This window comes from Dermacentor andersoni, chromosome 11 (genome assembly GCF_023375885.2).
Source record: "Dermacentor andersoni chromosome 11, qqDerAnde1_hic_scaffold, whole genome shotgun sequence".
NCBI classification, from domain to species: domain Eukaryota; kingdom Metazoa; phylum Arthropoda; class Arachnida; order Ixodida; family Ixodidae; genus Dermacentor; species Dermacentor andersoni.
Window position 1 is genome coordinate 73329433 of NC_092824.1, and position 22402 is coordinate 73351834.

General features: G+C 43.3%; 1 protein-coding gene across 1 annotated transcript in view; it reads right to left on the reverse strand.

The window, feature by feature from the left end:
• The window catches only part of LOC126519818 (endothelin-converting enzyme homolog), a 35152-nt gene extending 13744 nt beyond the window's left edge, over positions 1–21408 (reverse strand). Inside the window, exons 1-8 of the mRNA XM_072285516.1 lie at positions 21314–21408; positions 15540–15608; positions 13374–13486; positions 10661–10719; positions 8988–9039; positions 7777–7844; positions 4732–4853; positions 3382–3426 (exon numbers count right to left, since the gene is read on the reverse strand). Of these exons, the coding sequence (XP_072141617.1) occupies positions 3382–3426; positions 4732–4853; positions 7777–7844; positions 8988–9039; positions 10661–10719; positions 13374–13486; positions 15540–15593 (513 nt within the window). The 5' untranslated portion in view covers positions 15594–15608; positions 21314–21408. The remainder of the gene's footprint in view (positions 1–3381; positions 3427–4731; positions 4854–7776; positions 7845–8987; positions 9040–10660; positions 10720–13373; positions 13487–15539; positions 15609–21313) is intronic.
• Between the last annotated feature and the right edge of the window lie 994 nt (positions 21409–22402).

Sequence of the window (22402 nt, forward strand, 5' to 3'; positions counted from 1 at the left end):
GACACAGAAACACCGTCGACTTGCACGTCAAGAAGGTTCAGATGAGTGGGCAAAGTCAGTAGAGGATTTGGCGGCGTAGGGAGCAATGCAGCGTCACCTCGAGGCGCTGCATCGTCTAGTTTTCCGGCTGGGAGCGGCGTCCGAAGGGAGTCGGCGAATAGGCGCGACGGGGCTGGGGAGAGCGAGATTGTCGTCGTTGGGGCGAAGGCGAACGAGAATAGGGGCGGTTCGTTGCAGGAGAATCAGTGGCGGCATTATCGGAGCGTGCGGCATAGGGACGAGAAGGGCCACCTGAGGGGCGAGAGTAGGCAGTATAAGTAGGCCGGCTCGGGGAACTCCAGCGACTACGACAGTGCCGAGAAATGTGCCCGATTCGATGGCAGTGGAAACAAATAGGCTTGTCGTCAGCAGTGCGCCATTCAGATGGGTTGCGGAAACGTGGTGGGTAAGAAGATGCGGGACGGGGCGAAATCGAAGAAGCCGGGCGGGTATTAGGGCGATGGGCCGAGCAGATGGTGTGAAGACCCATGTTTTCAAACTCCCGGCGGACAACTGCCTGGATCAGTGAGACCGTGACTGCAGATGTGTTGGTGGAACTGGAGTCGAAGGCAGCCGGATAGGCGGCCTCGATCTCACGCCGGACGATCCTGGTAACATCGGCAGTGTTGTTGGGACGAGGAGCGTCGGCACAGGAAGATGTCGCTGGGGTGTTGGGCAGACGGGCAAACTGCTGGTCAATACGTCGGCTTTTGGCGAGTTCCAGGCGGCGGCACTCTCTTATAACAGCATCCACAGTCGCTACGTTGTTGCAAACGAGCAAGTTGAAGGCGTCATCGGCAATGCCTTTGAGGATGTGGGAAACCTTGTCTGACTCAGTCATGTGGGTGTCAACTTTGCGGCACAGAGCCAAGACGTCCTGAATGTACGTGACATAGGGCTCTGTTGACGTCTGCACACGGCCGGAAAGCGCCTTCTGCGCGGCAAGTTGTTGACCGTAGGGGTTGCCGAACAAGTCTCGAAGCTGTGTCTTAAGTGAATCCCAACTGGTGAGCTCATCTTCGTGCGTGCGATACCAAACTCGAGGTGTGCCACCGAGGTAAAAGACTACGTTGGCGAGCATAATAGTAGGGTCCCACCGGTTATTGCGGCTGACGTGTTCATACAGGCTGATCCAGTCATCGACGTCTTCCCCATCTTGGCCCGAGAATACGCCAGGATCACGGGGAGCGGGGAGAGTGATGTAGGTCGTCGAAGTGGCAGCAGGTGTCGGAGCCGGCGGAGTCGGGTTGTCGTCGCCGGGAGCCATGAAGGAAGGCTCGACGTACCGTCCACTGCGAAGCTCCGTGACGAGGTACAGGGAACGTCCACCTCCACCAGATATGTTACGTAGGAAGACGCAGACGAAAAGCTATGTACAAATATATTTACAAGGAAAATACGCTGCGCTTGGCCAAGAGGCAACAGCCCGCGCTAGCTTCTAATCGTCGTCGTCGTCTTCACACTGCTGGCCTTTCGTGATCGCGCATATTGTGCCGTAGCAATATCTAAGATGCCCTCGGGTGAAAAGAATAAAGCTGTTAAAGAAGCACTTGTTTGGTATCATTCCGGTAAGACACAGCGTGATTAACACCCTTTACAAACCAGGCAGGGTGAAAACCTCGCAGCTCAATAGAATCAACAAGAGTTATGCACGACGACAGCCCGTCTCGCCCCGCGGGGTCACGTCGCAGTATTTGCTCCGTGCATGTGACGTGGAGTCGCATCCAATGGGAATTTAACTGCCGATTAGCTACTACCGACGCCGGCTTTTTCGTTCAATGGGCCATTTGATGCTTTCGCATCAAAACAAAATGATTAATAAATCAGTTGAGTTTTACATATTGAGGCAGCTTAGCCAAGTTTTTCAAAACTAGTGAAGCACTCAAGGTCGCAGCAGTGTTCGACGAACGGAAAAAGTCATATTTCCGCCCGAAAGGCGAAGCATTCGTTGCGATAGCAAACTATTAGATAGTTATATGACGTAAACCTAGTCTTTTTATCAGCTGCATAAACTGCTGTAAACATTCCCTTAGTCATTGTATTAACAAGCACATGGTCACGCGCACACAGGCAAACACGAACTCATCTCCCTCGGCGACCAGGAACACTCGCTGTCAGCACGCTGGCGTGATGAAGAGTGGCACACACGCAAGCACGATCACATCTGTCTCGGAAACAGGAACACTCGCTGTCAAAACTTTGGCGTGATGAAAAACGGCAACAGCAGCGAGCGAATTTTCCTTCTTGCTGCCTCTTCAACACGAAGCATGCGCGCGAGATGTCAGCGCACAGGCTAGCCTTCGACTCGAGCGGAGATTACCTCCGATACGACGCGCGCGGCCTCCATAACTGCACTGGAAGAGGAGATGCTCACACACCTATCCCATCACGCCCTCCCCCTTGCCCGTGCGTACGTCAGAAGACGGCGCGCTCTCTTCCCGCCTTCCTCGTTTGCGAGCGCGAGAAGACAGCGCCGCATTAAGGCACCACACTTCGCAGCTTACCCACGCAAGCCTTTGCTCGCACCTGCAGCCAAGGCACGCTACAGCAAAGTTATCGCGCTTTGTATTTATGCAGAAGACCACGTTGATGTCGACGCCGACGACGACGGTAGAAATTCGCCTAGAGTGTCCACATAACTGCTATCGCAATAAAACAATAGTACTTAGCTAAAGGATGCGCACACGATCATAGTATGCGAAACACAGGATGCTTTATGAAACTGTTGATGTTACAATCTATCAGCAAATCATAGCATGTGTATTATAACGCGCAATAGATGAAATGTTGCAAGCTAAGAAAATTGAGAATGGAAACAATGAAAATATACCTTAGTATGCATTGAGATTTGTTTCTCGACTAAAGGATTTATATCGGTAACATTTGTAGCCGAGCGTAGCATGGGTGGCGGTAGGGGCGGGGGGAGTGGGGCAGAGTAGATGTTATTACCAAGATGGTGGTTTAGTGGCTAAGGGTTCTTGCATTAGGCCACGGCAGCAACGAGCACATTCCTGTTGACGGCACGTAAAAACAGTTGTGTATGTTGTTTGTATACTGGATATTCATTGCTTGCCGAAAATGAATGGCGCTCAACCTTATAGTGTGCGAATAGTCCGCGATTGGCTAACGATACACGTCAGAATCTAATAATTTTTTATTCGCGCACCTTTTCTGGGGCCATTATGTTGTTTAATACAGGATATCGCTATGCCGGCGGAATGGCAAACTGCCGTTGTAGGCACCTGTAATTATATATTGCGCAATAGTTCTAGTGGCCTTCTTGCAAAGTATTAAATAAGTGTGTACATCATAAATTGAAAGGAATAAATAGCAAATACTTACGTCCGCTTCAGCACTCGTACTTTCGTTGTAATTCTCGTCAAGTTCCTAGAACAAATTTCTTTTACATTATGAGTGTTTGAGATATCACAAAACGGGTGCACTTATAATGCGTCTAAACTTAATTCAATCAAGAAAATAAACTTTTATGATGAAGCAACTTGTCTGATTCGTTATACTACATGGTGTCTTAAAATACGGGGAGAACAAACGCACTAAAAGGGCTACCTTTCAAGTGGCGACATGTACTACAGGTAAAGGCACAGGCAGAGATTAATATATCCATGTATGCCACATGTTTCCATACAGACTAATTCATGTACAAAATATGTACGCTGAAATAAAAAGACGGTTCCTTCTGAGTCGCGCTATCAGCGGTAGCGACAGCGAGGTGACGAGTGATACGTATTAATTTGTTGTGGTTAAAACAAAAGGCAATATTAACGTCTAAAATTTTAATTTCAGCACCGTCATCGGGATTGAGAATTTCAAAAGAGCGCTCGGTACAAGCAATATGGATTTTTGGATCTTCGGAAATTCGATTACCCATAAAGATGCGGCACGTAAAACGGAGGCTTTAAGAACGTTCTAAACCAAAACTAGCGCCTAAAGCACACGCATAGCTTCACCCTTCGCGGCGACGTTTCTGCTGACGTCACACAGGGGCGGCAAGACAGTGCGCTACCGTTCCATCAGCATAGCGTGGCTTCGAGAGTGTGCATCGGCGAACCAATGATTTCAATGTAAGTTCCAAAGTAACCTGGCTTAGGTACCAGTGCAGCGCCACGCCATGTATGTGTTAAATCGAACTTGCACTGATTACACTACACGATATATATTAGACAGATAATAAATGAGTTCACAACTTATGCGTCAAGTACTCCAAATTTAATGGTCACGGTGAAACATATTCATTTCTCTAACGCAGAAGCGCTAAGGTGGCACACCTTATACTACTACAAAGCTTTGTAGATTGCTGTCGTGCGCACAGTGAAATAAATTGATTTATCGGCACTCTAATGTGGGCAAACCTATCAACTTTAAAGTGAATACTATAAACAACGGTGATTGTACTGTTAAAATACATCTATAATATACTAATTTCTGTATTCGAATACATTAAGCTAAATACATACTTCAACAATTTCTCATATAGACATTAAGAAATGTATATAATTTCATAAGCGCAGACCTATAATTTCTGGCGAGCAGAATCGTCAATCGCCAAAAGACACATTGCATTTAATATAAGATGCACGTAAATATCTGCAGTTACTAAAATATTTAGAATTAGTAATACACATCTTTGAAGTCACCGCAGTTTGCCCACAAAGAATACAGCGAGGTTCTTACCAGAAGCAGTTTTTTGTTAACCGCTTTGTATTGTTTCTCGAAGCAGGAAGTTTTGTTCTTAAACAATTCCAAGGAACCTTTTATGAGATTTTCATATTCCTTGGTTGTCTTTCTGCTGATACCTAGAGCAAAGAATAGTTTATAAGGTGATCGATACATAAATGCGCTGATTTGCGCGTTTATTCATGTAGGGTGTTGATGATGAGTATGGTATCTGGGGTCTTAAAGCGCAAGGGCCATAAAGAGCATCCCACGTAACTTGAGCCAAACGGTAAAAATATGCAAATGTAGCGTAGGTGGGCACAACCAAGCTAATGATGTTTGTCGTGGCCAGGAGATACAAAGATTAATTTCTGCGTTCCGCCTAGTCACTTATTAAGTCTTAGTTATTTCTTCGCTTTCTCAAATACTATAATGAGATTAAAGTTTCCACGAGAAAATTTACAGCAGCATGAAGAACTGCAGATACAGCTTTCTGTTGCTCAATACGTGCTACGTAAATGCCTTCTTGCAAGTCTGAAAGCAGCCTGCGAATGCACCAAATATTGCCACGCCACTGGCCGCTCTAGGCACATTGCCTGTATTCGGGCTTGTTTCATTGTAGGTAAAACACTGTTATGTAGCCCGTACTGAGCAACCGAAAGCTGTATCGTGAGTTTTTCATGTTGCTCTACAATGATCCCATTTGCACTTTTCATGTTATTATAATATTTAAGAAGTTAATTTGTTAAGATTACTTGTGTAATTAGGCGGAATGCCAAAAATATTCTCAGTAACTCCAAGGGGTGGCGAGCAACATTACCTTGCATCTGTCCAGCAAGTGGCATTTGCACAGTTTAGAGCGCAGCTGTTAGGCGGCCGTTCCTGCGGCGAGCGTCGGCATAACCGAGCAAACGAGCACAGCATAAGGATGAAAGAACGAACGTGGGTGAAAGACAGCGACAGCGAAGAGGGCGAGGAAAAAAGTGGAGGAGCAGGCTAAGGCGAAAGCTTGAGAAGAAAAGCGTAGTGCCGAACATGGCGGGCTTAGCGTTGACGATGGCTACGAGATGGCGCCACAGTAGCGCACCTCGTCTATGTGGAAACGAAGCCCTGCATAAGTGGAGATCTGTCTGCAGCGGCTGCTCTGAAACGCGCCTACGCGTCGCAATTAGCGAGGCAATGACAACGCGTACGTAACTAGTAACTAGTAGTAAATTAGTAAGCCATTGTAAATAAAGCAAGCATGCTTAGGTTCGTATACAGAATACATAGCGCAGTAAGAACTACGGACAGGTCTAGACAGGACAAGCGCTGACTTTCAACTAAGGTGTTATTGTCGAACCGGAGCACACAATTACACACACCTTTTCCTTGAGTATAATGAACTAGAATATAAACGCGGATGGCACACGTGGACACGGCTTTCCCGAGTGTCGCGATCCGCTGTGTCGGCAGCAACGAAGTGACGACAGCATGTGCACTGGTGTGTTTAAAATAACCGGAGTGCCGTGCGGATATTTAGAATTGCGAAGACATGTATTTCGCGACATGCCGAAGTGGAGGACTGAATCACACTGTTTTGCTCCGGGTTGCCGGAGCGGCTGCCCGGGCGCTCCGAGGGCGTCGTTCTTTCCACCTTCTACGGCCAAAGATACGAGCAGAAAGTATCTTACTGGTCCTAATTAACTGTGCATTAATTAACTTCGCCTTATATAACACCAAAAGTCACGGGTTCTACTTCGACCAAAGGTTGTGGTTTAGAGTGCTTTAATTGACTCTTCCTAATTAACTGCGCCTTAATTAACACCAAAGTTCGTCGGATCAACTCCCACCGAAGGTCGAGGGCTCGACTGCCACCAAAGGACATGGCTTCGACAGCCTTAACTCCACCTTAGTTATGTGTGGCCTAATCAACTTCGTCCAAATCAACACTTAAAGTCTTAGGCTCAACTCTCGCCAAAAATCGAGAGTTTAACCTGAACCAACAGTCGCGGGTTCGAGAGCCTTAATTAACTTCGCCTTAATTTACACGAAAGGTTGTCAATTTGACTCCCACCAAAGGTCGAGGGTTTGTAGATTTTTCGGATCATGGCGTGGCCACGCCATCGCCAACACCAACGAATTTACCGCCTCATACGCAACATACTGTTTTCGCATTAGTAAGCCTGTACCAAGACTATATTGAATTCAAGCGAAAGATGTATGCCTAAATAAGGAATTAACTGCAATCGCTGTTAAGCGAAGGTTCTGAGTGCGGGTGATAAATAAGAAAAAACATACAAGCAGCTAAGCGACACAGCAAGTAACATGACTATTTTATATTTGCATTAATGAGAAAGCAAATGCGCGCATTAGAACTACAGTCGAAGCTACTGAAGGAACCCTAAAACGCAGCTAAAGCTGCTAGAAATGGTAGCAGTGGCGCCATCTAGCGGCGGCCCCGTAAAAGCAGGACTCGGAACCCAGGCGGTCGCACCACAAGCTGATGCTTACGATGACGTACAGTAAAGGACGCGAGCTTAATCAAATCAAACATTTTATCAAGTAGCAAACTTCAGGAAAATGGCAGTAAATGGGAAGTCTAAAGCGCCAAAGTTTGCAATACTAGAGGTCTCGGCTGAATTAGAAAAATTTATCGCTTAGCTCACGCCTAGAGCAGATGCACAACATTTTGCCCACTTGTGAGGGACGTCAATGAGCCGCAATGATGGCAGGCAGTATCGTGGAGGATGAGGGCGTCGCGTGAGGTTGCAGAAGCGCCCTAGCACGCGGCCGCGGTATTGTCACCGATACCTCAGGTGGCGGTCAAGTTTACTTAGCACTGCACGTTCATTGTAAATTATGGCCCCGGCTGTGGACTGGGAAATTACTGTACAATTACGGACACTAATGTGTATAACTGAAAAATGAAAAGAATAATAATGCATTTGAGAGGTCAAAAAGCTTCATTTTCGTAATGCCCATTGACTATTACCGCGTCTGCTTGTCTGGCATTGTGGAGCATTCATCACATGGGATCGTATTGGTTGTAGAATAAGAAGACCAAAGATACATTGATTTTACCTGAGTAGGTCAAGCTGTGCCCCAGCTCGTGAGCAATTGTAGTACCGATGCCACCATAGTTGAATGAACTGAAATAGAAGAAATCGTGATTAGTGTCGCCTTCGTCTGTTAGATGACAGCATGGTTCTCCGCTTGAAGGGAGACTCTTTACCAAGCCTACTATGGTTTCGTAGGTGTAATATGGTGGGTCAATATCGGGCAGCAGGCATATATATATATATATATATATATATATATATATATATATATATATATATACATAAAGATACATATATTCTCGTGGATCCACGTGAATAAGCGACAACACGTTGAGCAGGAGCAAGACCACGGCCTGTTGCAAAACCACCAGAACCAAGACGTCTTGTTGGTCTCTGCATTTCCGCAGTCCCACTACACGGAGTCCATTAAAGCACGATCCTCATCGTCGTCTACAATTTTTTTTTTGTTTATCATGACCTAACTAGCCTATTCCAAGGTCCTTCTGCACCAAGATTATTTATATTGCTATGTTGTTTGCGAAGCCACGACATACACTTGCCTATGTATCAATATGCACTCCACCCATTAAAACTGCTGCGAAAAGCTCAAGTGCATCAGGCATCACATAAGCCTTCCTGACGTAAAGATCAAATGAGTTGGTTTCAAAGATGACAGGGGGGACTTTCTAAACGATTCGATGACAACGAAGGAATAAATCTTGAATATGGCCTCCTGATATGTCAACTTCATGCCAAAACAAGCAAAACGCTAAAGGCTACGTGAAATGTCTCGTTTTGAAGTTCGTTGTATTTAGCTGTGCTAAAGCTGTATCGAAAATTCAGTTTTTCAAGCTTGCGTGAATTTTCTTCCCCTTCTTTGGCTTTGTATTTACTTCTGTAGCGTATACGAACTTCAAGACAGGAAGACTTTCAATGCACCTGCATCGTGCAATACCATTCTGACTTTACAGACGTAATCCAGAAACGGCGTCTATTGTCCTTTGGTTGTCACGGCGCGCACAACGGCAACTTGATAAATTGCCTACTACCCGCAAAATCTAAATACTGCCCTGACACCTTTACCAAATGAAATACTGCATCACTGGCGCACTGGTAAACCTGCATTGACCTTGTTAAAAACGATTGATTCGGTTGCATACTGCTAATATGTTTTTGAAACACGAACAGACATAAAGAAACAAACAGGAACTAAGTGATTTTTCGCATTCTTACCGTGGAAGTCCTTGCTGAAAAAAGGGAGGTGCGAAGAGTGCGTAGGGAATTTCTGGAAGAAGTAAATACATGAAGTGTGTCATTGAAGTTGTAAGACCATCTAAATAAATTTAGTTACAAATAGATAAGTAGTAGGAACAACTGCTAGGGATTTTTTCATTGAATTGCTAAGTCGCAAGTGGCTGGCTTAGTAACATGGCTTAGTGTTCAGTTTGTCTCTAGGAGTCTCAATTCTCTAGAGCAAGGTTTAATGCCAGGAATTCAAAGCGTTTCGACTACATAGTACAAAGTAATAGTTCGTTAGTCTGTTAAGCGTTCAGCACTCGGTATATTAAAGCCAAGTTAGACGTAAAGGAAGCTTGTTTATTACCGGTATGCCATGGACTCAACATAATGGCATCTTGTGTTTATTGTATATTGGTTCATTTTCACACACGACGGCCAACTTGAGTTTTGTTGCCGTTACAGGTATATTTCAGTGCAAAGTTAAATTAATTGGGACAAGTTACACAAGAACAAGTTACAATTGGTACAAATTAGAAGGAATACTTTGTTTGCTGTTATTTATATGCAAAGAACAACCTGTAGCACAAAGATATGTCGTGCAAAAGCACGCAGCTTTAGCAAAATACTCGCCTTTCAAGTCAACATTATCAAGCCGAGAAAATGAAAAAAAAAAAGCCACAGCAATCATTTCTGGTAATGTGAATTGAATATCTTAAAGGCGATGCCAGCAAGAGTGCGATCAATATAGACTTGTCAGTCCACATTTATTTTGAGTGTCAGAACATAGTAACGCGATTAGGCACTCAATGACATTTCCGAGTCCATGGTGCACTAACCTATGAGTAGCATGTTCCTGATATAATAGCGTGACGGCGTTAACCGCCCCGTGACATAGAAAATTCGGCATCAGTGCGGGCATTGGTGTGGGCCCCGGCGCAGGCGCCTCAAACTAGAAAATGATCGCGAACCATGCTTCCAGAACCACGCAGGCCCTCTGCGTAGTTCCGAAATGTTACTGAACAGCTTGACTTTTTCGAAGTAACATGACTCAGAAAATTCGTAAAGTACGACTTACGCACACAACAACAGACATGATAGCGTGGGAGTGTAGTTTGAGTATACGAGAAAACGTAATTTTCTTTCGTGGACACTCAAACATAAGCCCCTTTTTTCAGTCACCGTTTGAGGTCTGTTTTAGTAAGAATCGGGCGACCTGCTCGTTTCCTTGCAAAATCATAAAAAATAATGAACTAGGCATTCGCCCTCCTTGCATAGCTTTCGCCGCCAGCTTTTTCCGGTAAACGTTACGGTTTCATAAGCTGTAGTTGCTGGGAAGCGTCAGAAGCCAGTCAGGGATCCTTTAATACTATCGCGTTCCACTCTTAAATGCTAACCTTAAGCGTCCTCCCATATTTTTGCCAGCTGTTTCTAATTTAATTGCCACTGTTGAAGTGCTCACCATAAGCGTCTACAGTGGATGATACGTGTCTCCACTGCTGAAGACCATCAACTGCAAGGGAACTTTGGCCCTTATTACAAAAATACAGGACAATTCTGAAACTACCTTTTGTGTAGTTTGAAATAGCATTACTTGCAAGTAGTATGTCAAGCGGCAACTCACACTCTTATTCGCAGCAATTTGCTTTTTCTGTAGTATAGATGCTTACCAATGACGTCCGAAAGGCTGACGTGATACGTGCGAGCCTCTCTTGGACTGTGCTCCCACCTACACGCATAACAAAGAATAAAGGTGAAAATCGTAAATATAGAGCAGCCAATAAGTTTGTGCAGCACGATTCTTTCAAATGTTACACCTTGCAGTAGAATACTGTATAATTCATAGAGCACTGTAGTCAACTAATATTTACACAAATAAGCTTTTAGAATTGTAGAATAAAAATTGCGAACGTGGTTCATGTATTAACCTGCCATCACAAACAGTAGGCTCCTGAACATTTGGACCCAACCGCTTATTGCCTATTGAGTAACGCTTAAAGGCGTGCTCCGTTCCCCGCTATTTAAAAAGAAACTCAGTAATTGTCCATGCTCCTAATAAAAAACAAATTTGCCACCTAAGTTTAGAGGTCTGTTAAACACAAGTTGGTCAGAAAGGTAGTGCATGTTGCTCGTATGTCGGAATTCACATGTGCGTTCACTTACATTTCCTATTAAAATTTGCATTGGTAAATACTTTTTTTCCTAACGGGAGTCTTCTCCCCAAAATTTGTTTTAAAATATGGTCTGTCATTTTTTAAGAAGCAATGTGTAGAACGACTGCATTAACTCCTAATTCATTGCAAAACAGTGAGAACTTGTATTTATAAAAGGGTGTAGGTCCTGGCTTGTTGGTAAAACAGGCTTTAACGTTTGAGTAACAGCGCACGGATAGCAAACAAAACAAAAGAGAGAACAGAGCGCTCGCGCTCTGTTCTCTCTTTTGTTCTCTTTGCTGGCCGTGCGCTGTTATTCAAAGTTTCAAAGTTTAAAGCCTAAGAACCTAAATTGTGTGCCAGAACGCGTAACGAAATGTCCGTTACAGTTTTTACCAAGTACAGTTACATTTATTATCCCGTTACAGTTTTACCAAGTAGAGTTCTTTTTCTCGAATTCACTGCTGCACTGAACTATAGGCAAGTGCTAAAGTGGCCACCGTATGCCTGATGTGATCACCATAGGTTTTCTGATGTTACGTGATTGTGACTGCGCACAGGCGTTTTCCTTAATTGTAAAGAACACCCGGCTACTAGTTATGTTTTGAATCCCACATGACTTGTACGAGAAATTTTCAGTTGCCTAAAACAATGCGAGACCTCCAATAAATCCCGAATTAGAGCTGCCGAGATTATGCCAGGTGAATTGTTAATAAAGTAAACGCTGATACGCAGAGATGCGTTACAGAAAAGGGTGAATGGACAAGCGCTCTCCAAACCAGCTTTTGTCACCTACTATCTGTGTATAAACTGTGTGAGGAGCTTCTGGGAACAAAGTGCTTAAAAAAATATGGAATCCCATGAAGCATGGCACACTTCGTTGAATTCAGAGTTCCATTTTGTAGTAGCATGTGGAAACTACTTAGTGGTTGATGCTACAATTGGCGTGCCTCAGCAAGACAGATATTCACACTTTTTTTATTACATGTGCGCTCTAACCATTTATCACCACGAGTAGAACAAAAAGAAAATAGAAAAATCAGCTTTATTCAGAAAACCAAACGTGTACCACTAATGGTGTAGAAATTCTCAACTGCTATAAATATCACCCAGTGCATTTCAATAATATAATTATGAAGGAAGCATTATCAAGGTAACACAGTGATCTGCAATTGCAGCCTATTTTACAACAACTCGAAAGTACTGTACCGGATTTCTGTATTACGCCATACGAAGTCACAAATTTAAAGAGTTGCTTGCACTGAGAATGTACTCAAATGATTTGCCCACAAGCCCCAGTTGTTTGCAAAGCTTCGGCGCGATGGAACAACGGTAAATGTTTTCCGCAAATGTTCACGCAACAAGTCCCAAATTGATGCGAGTGATGGAGAGCTGGCGGGAAATATCAAACTATTTCCAGCACCTGCACTCTTTCACCTTTTGCAATATTAAGCAAATTACTAAACAGAACAAATGGAATCTCGTGCCCTTAACCCACCGTACTCCTTTTCCTTTTTATACGCAATAAATAGGATTTGAGTGCGATTGGTAGATACATTTATTATCCCACTGTGACCCTGAGAGAACATTTTTAGAGGTTGAGTTTTACTTTTAGGGTTTCAGCTACAAGCAAACGACTAGAATTATTCATAAGTCTCACACGTGCTCTTCCGCACCATGCAATGCTATTTCTGTAGCATTCTCCGCATCTAAATTAGAACCTGCAACACCCACTGCGAATCTCTATTTACAGTACCAAACAGATCATCTTGATCGATTTCAAAACTGCAGCGTTAGGCTTGTTCACTCTTGTTCCTGTGGGCTCTGTACATAATTCGTGAAAGCCGAGAGCAACTTGTCACTTCTCTCATAATCGTCGTACTTATGGTGCTGATTGTCGTAAGCGCAGTGGTAAACAGTACCATAATCTCTAAATTTTGGTTTATTAAGATTATGAAATGAAACACACTCTAGGTCAGTTCTGGTTAACGCCGAAATAAGGGCTGGTAGGTGATTAGCAGTTTCGTGTTCAGTTTTAGCGCGTAAGGCTACAAAAAGAGCACACACAAGCAGGTCAGTGATCCCCATGCTCGTATTCGTTTCTTGTCCAGCCTACCGCGCTGCCAGAATCCATCAAGACTAGTTCTGGATTCACATTCACAAGTTGTCTAAGGATAAAAAACTTGGCACTCTGCCCCTCCCATTTTGTTTAAGACCACTCATTACTCACGTTAATTGTCCCTCGTCTAGGTTGTGATATTTAGACAATTCCATTCTGTTGAAGCCTTCTCGAATGTAGTACAAGGCTTCTGTGAACGAAATATTCAAAGGAAAGGGTCGTACCTAGAATGACAAAGTAATGTTGATTACGTTAGCCCGAAAAAAGTCTGGGCTCATAACGAGGACACCGCAGTGGGTTTTCTTGGCTCATATAAATGGCTCACCTCTAAGAAGATAATTTTAGGCATTTCAGTTTGCGATAGTTCATTGCATTACATGCTTCATAGACAGGTATATACACTCCCCCATGCTGTACTCAAACACTTACAAGCTTGTCGTCCATCATATCAGTACAAAACTAAGATATAGTAGCTTATAACTCAGCGCCAAAGGTATATTCATGACATACTTGAAGTGTTTCACCAAAATGAAGTTACAAACAATATTGCTAAAACGAAGTATTTTCCCTTGTCCATGTTGCCGTGTCAACATTATACGTAGCTTACTGCTGCAACGCCTGATGCAGAAGTAATACAGTAATAAGGTAGACCATAATCTGTGCCTTTCATTCCTGAATATGCGGCCAAAATCACCTGCCATGTGCTCGTATTCTCGCTTTTCCATGCATATTATTGTCCGGTGACGTGACGAACGCGCGAATTCTTTCAAATCACTTGACGTCGTTGGCAAGAGAGATGTATCTGGATCACGATGTGATCCCACTATCGGCCACGTATTCTTTAAGGGAATGTTTGTTTAAGAACCTTCTTGGACCTTCGTTATTATGATTGATAATAGCTTTAGCTGCGGCTGCCTTGTTGAGTAGCTTGCACTCAAAAAACGTTACGCAAGTCGAAATTACATGATGAAATCTATTACATGAAGGGAATCGTTTGTGACGGCACTATTTGAATATTATCAAATCAAACGCTATTAATACAAATGGCTTTTATGTTATAGTTTTCAGCATTTACTCCAATACAAAGATTTCTTCATGCCCCAGACTGATAAAAGCTATTCTGCAACGCAATGTTTATATTTATGTTCATGCTCAGATGTCCAAAGAAGTTAGGCAGATATGCAAGCAGCCATGGATGTGAAGGTACACCTTGAGACGTCGACGCAGTAATGCCGCGAGGCAAAAGACCGTGTCGATTGTTTGACAAGGGGAAAATTGGGAGCACAGGTGTATTGATGCAGACAAAGGAACTGCAACAAATATTCCGTTTTGCCATGTTTGAATCTGTGTCTCTAAAGAAAACTGGCAATAGTGCACGTTCTTTCTTCACACACGCTGTGCTTATCGATGCATGCGCGAATGGCCCCAAACACACTAATGATATGAGCACAGAGCTGTTGCGATGCGAGGATAATATTTTATTCGGACCATGGAGTCCGTAGAGTTTGGTTGCATGTTATTTGCGTTTGTTTTAGTTGTCTTGCAATGGCTTAAGCAAACATATCCCATCACGTTCATTCTTTGTTACATCAATGCGTCCACCTTTACCAGTGTGCATTTACCCATATTGCTGCTTGCGTATCGACATAGCTTTCGAACAGTTCACTCAATAAGAAGTGCACGAGATTTTTTTAACTGCGAAATTGAACGACATAACAAGACTATACTCGGTATTTATCGTAAAATAAGCTGAAAAAATTTCAAACGTGAGACTACTTAGGGGCCTTCTGCAACAACTCATGAAATTCACTCACTTCCCATTTGTCACTTGGAACATACGTACATTTGTTTTATATTAAGCAGTATAGCACGCACCAATCTTTTTAGACATGCTTGGCATGAACCTACAAATAACTTTGTTTTTCACTCAGGTTACAAAGGGCTGTACTATATTTTAGTTCATGCCATTCATACGTGCAACTAATATAGATAAGACATTGGCATTTGTACAATTTAGGATAGTAAAAGCCTGCTCTGTGGGGATATATTCCTGCATTCATCTATGAAAACAACAGTGTACGTGAGTATTAGAAAATACAGAATTAACTGAGTTTCTTCAAGGATACTGTAACAAGTTCCCTTAGGGACCCACGGTGTGAGCGATGATACTTGTATTGAAGTTAAAAATTTTGCTCTTTTCTGTTGACACGTAATGAGGTAAACGAAAATTGCTATTTAGGTGTTCCAGCAATCTGCTGAGTTTTGCTTTGCACTTACGTATTCGTAGAGTGCTGACCGGTTCAATAGCGTGTCCTCGTATCCTATTCTCATTGCCACTTCCTTTAACTGAAACAAAACGAAACGTTTATTTTGATTGACGGATAGAATAAATTTACACACTAATTCTCTATACGAGCATAAATACCGTAATCATTGAGCTTTGAGGTAGATGCCATCAGCGGCATCTCGCTACCATTGGTATTATTAGCTAAAATATACTGATGCGTTGAGATTTATGTTCCGTTTTTTATGCAACACACCACTATCACGCAATTTCAGACATGTTAAGACGACGGCGTTTCTCGTTTTATTATTTGTAACATTAAAGACCATTGCTTAACACATACAATACGGCTCCTGCCCATTCTTATTTAAATATGATTTTTCACAGTTTCACACTCATAAATGAACAATAAAAACCGTGACGACAGGAAAAAGAGGCCCCTATTAAGAAACGTGCGGTTTGTGAATACAGTGGCAAATATTTTTCAGTTTAACTTGAACCTAATGTGAGATGAACAACCCACCTTCAACGTGAAAAAAGTGTTAAACTGTAGGAAACAGTAGTTTACCTCGGAACTCAACCTAGACAGTGAATTCGTAAACATCAGCACTGGCAGTCAAAGTGAAATATTCTGGATTTCATCAGTTCAGTCAGAATGATATATAATGATGTAAGCGTTAGTGGAATACAACTGTAGCGCGACTGGACACTCGAGGCACTATTCGCGGGGTTCTTTCTTGCCTGGCAAAACACTTTTATGTAGAAAGTATTCAGCAACAGAAAGCTGTATCGAGAGTTTCTGATATTGCTCTAGAATTTTCTCATTGGTATTTTCATCTGATCAGATTACTTGAGAAGTTCATTTATTAGGATCAATTATGTATACAGGAGAAATACAAAAATAATCTGAGTGCCTGCAAGCACAGCCAACAATATTACCTTGCTTCTGTTCAGCTACTTGGCATTTGCAAATTTTTAACGCTTGGCTGAAATTATGTGGGACACCCAATTGGCCGTGAGGATATAACGTGATACCGCTAAGCGGAGCCATCCGAGCGACCTGCAATGTTGTGTTGCTTCGATAGCCCTCTCCTGCTCATCCTGCTGCTGCTATCGAGTCCTATTATTTAATTATTATTGTATTTCACTTCAATGAAGTCAACCACATACTGCTATGGCTTCGTCACTGATTGCAAGATTTCTTAAATAACTGTTCCGAAAAAGTTAACTTCCTCATAAAGCGTAGCTTAGAGGCCACCCGACTGAAGGCGTCGGCAGCTATAGCCACCGACGTGGAGACCACGGAGGCCGAGTCCACTGCTTTTGTAAAATGTGAGAGACCATTGCGTAGAATTAAAGCTAAGCTAAATATGGGGTTCCGCGTGTACTTGTGGTAGAGAAACATAGTCTTCCTAACAAGAAAGGCATGCAACGTGTCCACCCTGTAATTTCATTCATTGTAGGTTTGCATCTATAAACGGGCCGTAGTTGACGCGACAAAGAAATGGCAATACATAGCATGAACGCTTAGTCCACTCTTTGCACTTTAAGAACAGATAAGGAGACCGCTTTGTCACGATTACTGAAATGTAAACACGGTTTTTCGCGAGCCTCAGGGCCAGCCTCCCTGCTAGCCATTGTTCTCTTATCTCCTGTCTTGAGAATCGAACGATAATACCAGAAATTTATTCTGGCCTCCATGGCAGTCGGTGCAACTCTAATCGCAATAAAAATAATGTATTAACACAGCAAGCTGGGCGAGTTGGTGATCAAGCATGTTCATATGGGTGTGGGCAGCGCAACCCGGACTAAGGACGAGAGGAAGTACACAATACGAGCGCAGACTAACAATTGGTTTATTTTTTAGCCATATATAGGAACATGTTGAATCACCAACTCGCCCAGCCTGCCATGTAATTCAGTTTATTTCTTCTTCAAGGGCCACTTTTTCTATCTTTAAGTCCTTCATGATCCGGCCTACTTGGCCGTGACAATAGCCATGTGTGAGTGCCGCGCAAGGGTGGCGTCTTGGCATCTTCGCCATGGTACGTGTCCAGAAGAAAATAGGGCTCTATGCGGAATTTTCCGCCCCTCTGTTGGCCACACTAGAAGGATTTGCAAGGTCTTGCGGTCCGAATGGATGAGCCAGGCCAGGTTGCTTAGAGACTGCCTCAAGTCCGTGTTCGGTTTCATGAAAGGAAGACAACGACACTGCCGTCGATACTACGAGTGGTCTAGGTCAAGCCAGTCTTCACTGAAATTCCTCTGGAAAAACGTCCGGCGCACCCTACCCCCCAGGGAGAAGAAACCGAAGCCCACTACCATAGTGCTGAACCTAACCGATATCGCCGTTCCAGATAAGCACATGAACATTCTTGAATTAGGCCCAAAAGTTCTGCCTAGATCCGTGCCTATACTCTGCAAATTAGATAGCCGCCGTGAGATCAGTGTCTAAGCATGTGGAAGAAGATGAAAAATTCAGGTGCATTTCTGAGTGCGTTGACGTGTTAATCAGACATCAAGGAAACCAGAATGGCGGAGTGCGTAAGATTCAACCCCTTGTGCAATTTTTCAGAGAAAACGAAGTGATAGTATTGAACGCTGATAAACAAGGGCACTTCGTCCTCCTAACGGAAGGGCAGTTTTCTGAGAAAGCCTCAGCCGCTTTAACAAAAAACTTCAAGAAGGTATACTTTCAACCCAAGTCAAAGATCAAGCAAAGAAATTGTTGCTGGAATGTAACCCTGAGCGTCTGTCTGGTCCAGTGAACAAAAGTCAGGGATTGAACATTGAGGTTTTCATTACGATAAAAACGCATAAACCCGACCAACCTTTACGCACAATTGTGTCTGAGAGAAACACATGGCAACACGTAGTTTCTGGTTATCTTCAGAAGCACTTAACAGGGCTCCAGGTAGAAGACCCATTCAAAGTAAGAAACTCGGAAAATGTCATTAGGTTTCTACAAGAAGGGGTGTATCCAGTATGCACAGCGTTCACCAGCGACGTCACAGATTTATACTATTCCCTTCCTAGAAATCAGGTGATTAAGACAATCAAGGATTGCATTATGGAAAACGACGAGTTAAAGTTTAGGAATGATAGGGGCGTCCCGGTTCAGTCTTTTCTCAATCTCTTGGTGTTTTATTTAAATTCCACGTTCGTTATCTGGGATAATGAAATTGTGATTAAGAAGCAGGGGGTCTGCATTGGCTATCACGTCGCACCAATTTTTAGCGAGATCTTTCTCGGCACAGTTGACCGGGCACTCAGGAGCGTCTTGGCAGGAACATTGGTCAAGTGCTTCAGGTGTGTTGACGACAACCTGGTAGTTATCCGCTCTCAAAACAGTTCCAAAGACATTGGAGTTATTCTCGCAGCCTTTGATAAAGAAGGAATGGGTCTCAGGTTTACTCATGAACTGCCGAGTAATAATGAAATTCAATTTTTTGAATTTGCAGTTAAGATTAACAGTTTAACGTATTTGTTGGCAATATAACCCGAGAACAAGCAAAGCAATTCTAAACTGCGCCGTGGCACATTCAAAAGTAGTCAAAAAATGAATCGCTATGACGTGTTTGGGTTCCGCACTTAGAAAGTCATGCCACCACCTCGCCAATCTGAGCTTTTTGCAACAACTCAATCGTCTAGAGAAGGCCGGTTTTCCTAAGCCTATTATCGTGTCAATATGTGAAGGATTAGTGAAGAAAATAAAAAAGGGAAGCACCCCAAACACAGATCGAAAAAGTTAAAAAGTACGCAGTCATCCCTTATGTACTTCCGATGGGGCGTGGGTTAAAAAAGACAGCCATGAAATATGGTGTTCAAGTAGTCTTTTCAGCAAAGAACTCCTTAAAGAAGGTTTGCAATCTTGTCACTAGACCTAAACAGGCGTCCGAAGCTGCGTGCCGCGCGAAACACTCGGGGCAGCTTGTGGCATGCTCGGTGGGAATGGTCTACGTCATTCCACTTTCATGCGGCACAAAGTACTTTCGGCAGACGGGACAGTGCCTCAACATCCGCCTTAAGGAGCACCAAGGTGCGATCAGGAATGAAGCAGGTTCTAATGTGGCAGCGCATTGTAGAGTTTCCTCATGCAAACCCATTTTTCAACAACCGGAAATACTGTATAAAAATAGGAATCAAATCAACCGCGAGATCGTAGAGGCCTATATTTCATGCATGTGAACTCAGGCGTATGCGTCAGTCAGACTTCTATCACTCTGCAGGATAAAAAAACTGATTTTTTGAATGGCAAGATAGGATAAGACCCTTGTAAACGTCACTTCACACGTGTTTACAGTTTCTGCATATTACAGTCCGTTGCTTGAAAAAATAAACCAGTTGTTAGTATGCGCTCGTATTGTGTACTTCCGCTCGTCCTTCGTCCGGGTTGCGCGGCCGACCGGGAACATAAAACTAATGCCTGAAACAGGCTATCTACGAGGCATTGAATCGCGAGGAGTCACCACTGTGGCGAAGTGAAGGAAACTGGAGGGTGGGAAGAACTGCGTAATAGGCGCTGCTTTCCCGCGTCAGTTCCCGTTCCAGCGAGCCTTCCTATGTAAAATATTTAGCCCCATATCTTTCGCAAAACCATGTTTATGAAAAAGATGTCATCGCTCAGCTACAAAATGACGAGGATAGGGATCAAACTCTAAATTTTGCGAACGAACTAAGCGCAATAGGGAAAAAATCTAACCTTGCGTAAGGAAAAAGAACCGCACTCTAGAAAGGCCCTTCACCATCGCCTGTGGCGCGGCCAGTTCGCCCATCAAGCTGAGCGTTCGTTGCTGCTGCTGTATTTCTGGCTGACGCTCGACCAGTTCAATAAACATCGTCATAGTCGTTTCGTTGTTACGCATATGAATGCAAAAATTTCTTATCTAGCGGTATATCATCGGCATATTTGTAACGCATAGACTCTATTGCCCTGAATTACATTGGTTTGACTAAAACTCTGTTGTGGTCCCAAAACAGAACTTTAGGGAGTCAGAAAATTGATCTTGCAGTCTGGAAATTTCACAAGAGATGAATCTTATCCCACTGTTACGTATTATAGTTATTTTGCCAGTCGTGTTTTGATTACTGCAGTGTGAATTAATGCAGTGTTGCTACTATTTGCTCCAGCTTTCTCAAAGTGACACCACAAATTTGCATAGTCATTTGTGCTTCTGAGAAAAAAAAAAGAAAGCGCTAATATAGAGAGTTTCAGTCGCACTGCAACATACTGAACTTCTTCGGTTTTATAAAAATTTTAAGTCCATGGAGGCTGTTAGCCAGAGAATATATACGAAAATGTATAGCACACATAAAGCGAGCAGGAGAAGAGAAACCCGAAAAAAAGAGGCATTTTTCCTGCTCTCTGTCGTAACTTTTACGATGTATTTCTACCCTTATCTTGCAGAAGTCTGAGTATTTCCGAAAAGAGCGATTTCATTTTCACTGCTGCTGATATTTATAGAAATCTTGGTAAATAAGGTGTCACAACCGTTTTGCGCCAAGTGTGATCCTGTTCCTTTGTTCATTGATTTTAGCTTGGAACATGGACACAAAATACTACTTCATACAAGACTGTCTTTGTTTCAGACATGCTTGAATCATGCATGGTCAGTCCACTTTATTGCAAGCACTGTTTCAGTTACAAACGTAAAAAACGCCGAGCGCATTCGACGGTTTCAAATAACGACCACAGATGAGAACTTGGATGGAAAGAAAAATGTTCTATATTATTTTTTGCGTAGCAGTTGTAAGGCGGTGCTCTTACCTTTTTCTGTAAAGCTGCTCGCGTCGTATTGTCGATCCAGCTGTTGTTTTGAAGCGTTTCGTTGAATGCCTGTTTCAATGTTTCGGCAATAACTTCTACCTGGATGGAAGGGTATTTCTAATTAATTCTAACATAACTATCGAATAGTAGTTCTTTATTTCATGCTCGTGATGTAGCGTATTTCAGGGCTTGCCAGTGCATGTAACTATAATTTCCAGAAAAAAATAAGTAGGCCGTCCAATAAAGCTGATGTCAAGCGCATTTTCTTTGTTTTTCTTCTTCTCGGTGCAGTTTTCAACAGTAATTTAATTTAGGCGAGTTGATTCATCGCTGCCTATTCATAGCTTGCATGCATCGAAAGGAACAAAATATTGAATGCATGAGCGGGAAGCACCTAGACGCCTATTCCTGTGTTCCTTCGTATTCTATTTGGCTATGTAGCGCAGAACTGCTACAGTTCTAATCACTTTGTAACGATCTAGTATGCTTTGGAAATCGCATGTCTTGTTGTAAGGTACCTTTTGGTTTCGATACGTTAGCCATAAAATCTATAAATATTGTTATGGTCGAAAAAAAAAGCTCAGGAGCACCAGGTGTATGTCATTATGAGGCACGCTGCAGTGGGAGGGGTGTACCGAATTAGTCTTGAACACTTGAGGTTCCTTAGCATGCGCCCAATGAATGTAAACGAGCGTTTTGTTTTCCATTTATCCCCAATAAAACTGAGGTAGACGCGGCCGAAATAGAAACCTAGACCTTGATATCAACAGCGCGACACCTTAAACACTGGGCTAACGCAATAGTTAGTGTGAAACACTGAACTTAGCTGGCTATACTACGGCTAGTTGATAACGTAATCACGACCTCACATATACGGCACGTGGGTGATTAAGTGGCGCAGATAGAACCGAAACAGTTGCTGGACAATACGCAGTAACAGGAACTTCTGTGAATTCGTTCGACACGTCTGGACTATGCCACCACCAAAGTGGAATGCTTTTACAGCGAAGTTTGTAGCTAGGCTCTGATTAAAATACATCCGTGGGCGAGAGCCATGTAGATCGGCAGTTCCTCCCCATACGTGGGTCT